Source organism: Molossus molossus, unplaced genomic scaffold (assembly GCF_014108415.1).
Source record: "Molossus molossus isolate mMolMol1 unplaced genomic scaffold, mMolMol1.p scaffold_m16_p_22, whole genome shotgun sequence".
Lineage (NCBI taxonomy): Eukaryota > Metazoa > Chordata > Mammalia > Chiroptera > Molossidae > Molossus > Molossus molossus.
The window spans coordinates 2,980,627-2,988,846 of NW_023425358.1; the positions used below are offsets into that span (position 1 = coordinate 2,980,627).

Consider the following 8,220-nt stretch of genomic DNA (forward strand, 5'->3'; position numbering starts at 1 on the left):
TTTTCATTTTTTAGCTGGTTACTGTGACACTGTGCACCCAGACCCTTTATTTCTGTGCATCTCAACGCCACCTCTATGTAGTGAAAATATTCCATTTCCACCTCCTTCTTTTCTAGGGAAATGGGTAAACAGAATTATAAGAACTTTAGAAGGGTTTTGATATAAAAATTAAGAGTAACATCAATCACTTTGTCATAGGATCAATATGTTTTATTGCTTTTGTTCATTTTTCTGTTGCAGACCTCACATTCCAGTCAGCAAATTAGTGGTTTCAGAATCCTATGACACTTACATCAGTAGAAGTTTCCAAGTAACAAAAGAAATAATAACAGAATGTAAAAGTAAAGGTAAGTGGTATTATTTTATACTCCATATTTAAATATGTGACCATTTCTCCATCATGGTTAATAGGCTAATCAAGATGTTTCAACTTGCTTAATGAGTAAAAAATGCTTCCAGACCCTCTTGTAGATGCTTTCGTGTACAATTTGTAATATTCCCTTGAAGACCAAAAACAGAAGGTATTCCACAGGAATACACCAGACTCGGTTTCAACATGAAGTACCTTAGATATCTGCGTGGCAGGCTCTTATCTTGCACCCGCTGAAGGAGGTTCCCTATTACAATTCCTGGAAGTTTAGAATAACATTGTTTTCCTGTAATTTGATCCATGAGTACGAACACCCCCACACAAGTACACCTGCACAAACACACATACCGTCACTGCTACCACAAACCAAGAAATGTTCTGTAAGACTCCAGTCTGTTTGCTATTGAATTTTATAAACATTGAACTCAAATATTTAATAATATGTAAAACTGTTTACAATAAAATTTTTATTTAAAAAGGCAAGTTACAAAAAAGTACATATATTGTCATCGCTTTTTTCAAGTTAAAATATATATCTTTGTAGAACCAAGACTAGAATTATATACATCGAAATGTTATCAGTGTCTCTAGTCAACAGTATCATGGATGATTCCCACCTTCAGGAGTTATTGCTCTAAAGCCACTCACTTCACTACCACTTTCATGATCCTACTGTAAAGATACTCAGCATGTTCTATCAGCCGGAAAGTCTCAGTGTTCACAGGTCTACAGTGGCAACACTGAAAACTATATTAAAAGTAGCAGAGCCCTGGCCAGTTTGGTTCAGTGGTTACTGTGTAGGCCTGCAGACCAATGAGCCGCGGGTTCGATTCTAGTCAAGGGCACGTGCCTTGGTTGCTGTTCATCCCTGGCCCTGGTTGGGGTCATGCAGGAGGCAACCAACCACTCGATGTGTCCCTCTCATGTCAATATTTCTCTCTCTCTTCCTCCCTCTCCCTCCTACTCTATCTGAACAAAAATGGAAAAATATCCTCAGGTGAGGATTAAAAAAAACAGAGTAGCAGAGAGCACTGTAGGCAAAGAACAGTTTTATATCTTGGTTGTGGTAGTGTTTACAGAAAGTTCATGTGTGACAGAATTAAGTAAGCTTAGGGAAAGTAAATAAGCTATGAGGATTATATCAGTGTCCCTTTCCTGATTTTGATAGTGTAGCAGTTAGGCAAGATGTTACCATTGGAGGAGGCTGGGTAAAGGGTGCATGGGACCTCCTGGTAGGTGTGTATATGCATATATGTGTAATATACATATTCTGTATACATACCCACACAATATGTAAATATATGTCAGTGTGTGTGTACATGTCATTACATATGTGACATATATACCATTGTGTTGTGCATATACTATATACAAAGTTGACCCTTAATAATGCATGGGTTAAGGGCACCAACTTCCAGGCAGCTGGAAATCCATATATAACTTTTGACTCCCCCAAAACTTGACTAATACCCTACTGTTGACTGGAAGTCTTACTGAACAGTCAATTAACACATATTTTGTTTGTTTTATGTATTCTATTCTGTACTCTTACAATAAAGGCAGTTAAAAAAAAGAAAGTTCTTAAGAAAATCATAAGGAAAAGAAAATACGTTTACAGTATTCAATGAAAAAAGTTTGCATATAAGTGGGTCCATGTTCAAACCCATGTTTCAAAGCTAACCGTGATTTTAGATATACGTGTGTACTTATTTGTAACCTCCTATGAATCTATAATCATTTTAAGATTAAAGTATTTTTAATGACATTAGGCTGCCTTAACAACACAGAGCATTTTCAAAACACTGTTTGGCCACATTGTCTCCTGGGGAAGGCTCTCTGCCCCTCCCCAGATCCGGCATTTACAAAGTCTACACATGTCTTTATAGAAATGGTCTTCCCGTTTCTTGCCTTTTCCCCCCAGGAAATAACATCCTGATTGTGGCCCATGCATCTTCCCTTGAGGCGTGCACCTGCCAACTTCAGGGCCTGTCACCTCAGAACTCCAAGGACTTTGTGCAAATGGTCCGAAAGGTAATCCACACTTGCATTTCGGGGGCCTGTGGTGCCCAGTCATCGTAGAACAGTCCAGCTAAGTTCTTCGAAGCATGTCCTCCCAGCTGGGGAGGTGTATTTATTGATTCACTCAGCCAAGACGTCTGAGTTACCCCTGTGTAAGGCACTTGATTAGGCCTGAGTCAGACAAGATGACATGTTTGACCTAGTTCTAGTTTTAGGAAGTAGCTAAATTTTCCGGCCTGGCCTGGGGGACTGTGGATGAGATGAAGAAGGGTGAGGGGCCCAGCACAGCATCTGACAGCTCCCCTGGAAGAGAGGCCCCAGCTGTTCGGCCTCGGAAGCAGGGGGTTACGATGTCCGGCTGTCAGGCAAACCCAGGAGCGGGGCAATGAGACGGGAAGCCCAGGAGGCTGACCACACATCTGATTCCTCCTCTCAGGCCTGTGCACAAGGCTTCTCTGTGTCAGCCAGCCTCCCACACACTTCCCTCCAGGTGACTTAATATGTTTCCTCTATGTGTCCCCAGAGAAATGGTTCAAACTCGATTGCAATTCTTTTCTTGTGTTTTAAAGGCTATTTATGCATCTGTCCTTCCCATTGCTTTGTAAGCTGCTTAAGGGTAGAGATTATTGTCTTGTTTATAAACGCAGCTCTGGACACACACACTGAAAGGCTTTTAAATGCTGTGAATGCTGAAGTTAGGAAGGGCACAGCTTCAACGCTGAATGCTACACAGACACAGGGAAACAAATAAGGCTGGGTGAAACAAATTAACAATTTTCAAAAATTGAATAATCGTTTCCATTGCCTATAATTTCAGAAATGTTTGAGCTGCATTTTTAGATTGACTTGAAATTAGGAAATTAGAAATGAACCCTGGCCAGTTTGGCTCAGCAGTTAGAGCATCGGCCCGTGGACTGAAGGCTCACGGGTTCGATTCCCGGTCACGGGCACATACCAGGCTTGCAGGTTTGATCCCCGGCCCCAGTGGGGGTCATGCAGGAAGCAACCAATCCATGTGTCTCTCACATTGATGTTTCTCTCTCTCTCCCTCTCTGCCTTCTACTCTATATAAAAAGCAATGGAAAAATATCCTCAAATGAAGATTTAAAAGAAAAAGAAATTAGGAATTAACTCCCAGCACCTCAGCTTCATATATTGTCCTCTTTTCTCCCACACTGTTAAGAAGCAAGCTATAAACAATTAATTGCACTAGAGGAACTTACCATTTAATGAATCCTCTTGCAGTGTAAAGACTCTTCCTTCTAATTTATCAGCTTTTTCCATTTTGTTTTCTTTATGGATTTTTGGGGGGATGTTTGTTTACAAAGTCCCAATTAATTTCTATGAATATCCCTTATTCTCAAGGGCCCCCTGAAAATCTCCGTGTCTAGGTAAAAGCTGAAACCTTAAACCCATTTTCTGTTTTTGGTCTCACCTACTCTTGCTTCAGATTCCATACTTGGGGTTTTGTTCCTGTGAAGAATTGGGAGAAACTGGAATATGGCAGCTAACAGATCCACCCATCCTTCCTCTTACCCATGGACCCACTGGTGGCTTCAACTGGAGAGAGACCTTGCTACAAGAATGAACACACCAATGAAGAAGGCAAAAGGCTTTGGAAAGCCTTTGGGAGGAGTGTCTTTTTGTGTGTTTAGTAACAGTGAAACGTCTGCACCACATTATAAGCGACAGCTCGGAATAACTCAGCATCCTTCCTTCCATGCTTTAAAATTCTTGTGATGAGACTGTGCATAAGGAGAAAACTCGATTCAGGGATAAAATTCATTCTCTCTGGACTCTTACCTAGCTATCAAGGCTTTCGAGAATTGTCTTCGTAAGGAGTTGAGGCACCTGCCAAGCAGAGGATGTGTCCTTCCTTCCGCCTCTGCGTGGCCAAGGACCCTGAGTGTCCTCCCGAAGGGAGGCGCCAGCCTTGCCCAGGAAGGAGGCAGGAGAAAGGAGGCGTCCGGAGTCCAGCCCGAGGGACACTGAGCTGCTGGTTTGGTGATGGGATTTTCTTTTTAACTCCATGTTCCAGTTAGGCAAAGCCCAGTTGAAGGATTCTTTCTGGGTAATCAGAGAACGTGCCCTGCCGAGCGCTGTCCTAGGTTCCACGTCCAGGTCCGCGGTGAGCGACCAGCAGCCCGCAGGCCTGGGGCGTGCGGAGCTGCCTCTGTCCGCAGCTGGTGCGCACCACTCCCCACCCCCGCCTCCGTCAGAAATGGGGAGACAAGCTGTCTGCAGCACTTTTGGATACTCAGGAGGAAAATGAGATAACTGTGTGAAGCATTCAATTGTAGGAGCAAAGAACTTCCACCATCTAAAGCGACTCTGAATTATCCGTGTGGCCCCCAAGGAGCCACAGCACTTCAGAGTCGCCCTGGTTGCGGTCCTTGGCTCCTGAGCCTGGACGAGGGTGACTGTTAAGAAAGTTGACATTGTGAAAGGATGTATGTTACATACAGTATTTGAGTCAGCAAAAAGCTCACTCTTGTGCAATATGGACATCTACAAATCATGCCAAGGGTCAGGCTGCCGCCCCCTTGCATACAGTGCATGTCAGTCATAACAGGTCATCCACAAATGCATTGATGATACCAGGGATGTATACAGCGAAGTCAGGGAACTAATTTAAATGATGACAGTCACGCTTGCACTGCTACTTGTGCTGTCGTTGTTCATTTTCTAGGATCATTTTAAATCTGTAGGTAGGGCTACTTAAGGCACGTTGGGAGGACCACATCGTGTGGTTTCCCTTCACACCTGCTTCCCGAATTTAGGGGGAGTTTATTTTTAAAAAATAAATGACAATCAAGCCAAAACATCAGTTACAATGTCTGATTGCGTGGTGAGCTTAGTGCTGTGGCAGCAGACAGTGGTCCCGTGGGGTGCAGCTCACAGTGCAGATGTGTGCAGACAAAGTCCCAGCCACTTACAGGAACATCACTGTCAAACAGATCAATACCCATGACATATGGTATATCAGAACAGGTGTGTGCTCCTGTTTGAAGTGAGAACTTGATGATCCCTGAGACGAAGAGGGAGTAGAAGTTTGCTGGCTCTGTATGTTCATCAGCAAGAAGAATATTGCTGGGTTTTTTAAATTCACTTAAAGAAGTATGTCATGAATTTTACATTTTAAGAAGCAAATCTTGATTTCTTCTAGCATTGCACAAACACCATGCTGATTCTGAGTATAGATGTAACTCCGCTGACATCACTGATTAATATAAATGTTTTAACCTTCAGTTGGTGAAATACTCTCATTAAAGGTTTTTTTTTTTATCCTCACTGCAGGATATATGTTTTTTAATTGACTTTAGAGAGAGGAAGGGGGAGAGAAAGAGAAACATCAATTGGTTGCTTCCCATACGCACCCTAACCCAGAATCGAACCTGCAACCTTTTTGGTGTATGAGAGGCACCAAGCCAGGGCTTATTCAAGGTTTTAGGAGAAACATCACTTTACAGTCCTTTAATCTGTAAGGAAGTGAGCCCACTGTTTAATCAGATTTATATTGTGTATTAGATTCTGCACAAATGTCCGTGGACTTGCACTGCTCAGAGTGTTGCTCGAGTACGTCACGTGCTATGTCCCCGAGAAGAACAGCATATGCTCTGGGCTGTATCTGTGCTTACACAGAGCCAAACTCCGAAGGGCTCAGCTCTCCCATTTTATGATGACCTGATAGGTCAGTGTAGCTGGGTTACAGACATTGTCCTCAGTCCAATGTGGACAGAGCCTCAGACTATTGTCTACATGAACAACAAGAGGTAGAGATCTGAAATCATTTTGTGAATAATTCAGGTGGCAAACTCTATGGGAACAAAGAGTTTATTCCTCTGCTTTAATTATCGATTGTTTTTAAAAATGGCCTGAATATCTGAATTCACATTAAATTCTCTTCTCACATTTACCTGTTTAAACAATGGAACTTGAACTCCAAATGAGAAATTATTTGGAAATCATGTAGAATCTATGTCTATTAAAAGAAACATGATGTCATATCCATACAAAAGTTCCAGGTTGATATTGCAACTTGAAATTCAGGCCGGTTATTTTTGATCTGATGCTTATTAAGAACAAATGTCGATTGAGGGGCTCAGGGTGGAAAAGAAAGGAAGGGAGAAGGAAACCCCAGATGACAACCCAAGGGTTCCTTGCAGAGAGGAACTTTTCCGCTAATGGAGGAAGTTACCTGAGACAAACCGAGATGAAATTAACTAAAGGACTTAATCTGGGATTGAAAGTCTGAAACATTTTGCTGCTTGTACAAGTGTGCCATCTAATACCCCAGCATTATTCATAGACGGGACTCTGGTTTCCATGATTTTAAAATGCCACATCCCTTGGTGGGCAAGAGTAATTGGCACATTTTAATGCGCAGCCGGGCGTTTGTGTTCCCGGGCTCACATCCCCATCTCTGCACTGGCAGCTCAGCGCTTACTGCTTCACCCCAGTTTGCAGCTCAGAATACAGTGTTTCCCATTACATTTAGATTCATGGAATCTGAATGGCTGATTAAATGGCCACCTGATGGCTGAAAGAGGGAGATAGTTTCACTCCAATGAAGGGCTTCCAGGAGTTTCTACTTTTTATTTGAATTACTTTAACCAAAGAATTATTTTAAAGTAACCTTATATTTGAAAGATGATTTTGCAAAAAAATAAAAATAAAAATAAAAAATAGTATTTTCTGGAGTAATGTCAGTTTGGTAAATCGGTGTTGCTAATTTCCTTGCATTTTAGGCTGATGTGGTCACTGTTGTGTCAGTGGTATTTGGAATGCATCTCGATTGTCCTCCAGTTGTGTTTAGCATTATCGTAATGTATCTTTTCGACTAGCTGCTTGGTATTTCAATCACCTAGTGTTATTGGGAAGTAATTGCGGAGCTACGGTGAGAGAAGTTCCTATCTCTGCCTCCGAGAAAGGCGTCCTTGTGTAGTAAAAGGGAGGCCTTCCTTTGTAACCTAGGCACTCGGCTACCCAGTGTTTAATTTGAAAGTCGTGCTGAATTGCTCTTTTGAATTTACTCTAAGTAATGTGTGTGTTAGAATGCAGATGAGCTTCCTTTAATTTTCACAGACACTGTCACAAAGGTACTGTGTTTGCTCCAACCGCTCAGATAATGAAGCACAGAGCTATTTGCATTTAAATTGTAGTTTTGCACATGTGTGAGCACCAAGAGGGCTAGCTGCCCAGCCAGGAGGGATAAAACTGTAGAAGAGGCTGGGGAAAGAGCGATTTAGCATCTATTGAGGTTAATATTCACTTTACAAAGGTCGGGGGGGGGGGGGGGCGCGTGTGCCCTTAGATGATGGAAGATGCTTTTCATCTTTAAACACAGGATTCAAATGAGATTTGCTTCTCTTTAATACTTCAACATACTGAATTTTCCTAGGAAAATGACTAGCTATTACAAAAAGTCAAGAGAAGGAAAAAATAGCCTCCATAATAGAGAAGAAATAACTTGATTTTTAAATACATATAATATTATGTTCAGTGCATGTAGGTTTAAAATTAAAGTGATGAGTAGTCAAATTTAATATATAATTAGTTCTTACACATGTTTTACATGGTACCACTTAGCTGCCATTACTCCCACAAAAACCGAAATGTTGCAGTTAACTGTTCACGGACGCTGCAAGGATACATGTGGGAATGAGTACTGGTTCTCCCTTTGATGGCCACTTGAGATGAGAACACCATCCGAAGTATTTTGGCAATGCACAGACCATTCTAAACCTGCATTTGGAGGTATATTGGTTTCTTCCTCATTTATACAGCTATTGTATCATTGTTTTCTATGTTATTCAGGTGTATTTATTTGA

At 41.8% G+C, this 8,220-nt stretch overlaps 1 protein-coding gene across 1 annotated transcript in view; it reads left to right on the forward strand.

The window, feature by feature from the left end:
* Positions 1-7,682, forward strand: part of UBASH3B (ubiquitin associated and SH3 domain containing B) — a 147,681-nt gene extending 139,999 nt beyond the window's left edge. Inside the window, exons 12-14 of the mRNA XM_036277013.1 lie at positions 241-347; positions 2,292-2,401; positions 3,840-7,682. Coding sequence (XP_036132906.1) covers positions 241-347; positions 2,292-2,401; positions 3,840-3,977 — 355 coding nt within the window. The 3' untranslated portion in view covers positions 3,978-7,682. The remainder of the gene's footprint in view (positions 1-240; positions 348-2,291; positions 2,402-3,839) is intronic.
* Positions 7,683-8,220: the final 538 nt, after the last annotated feature.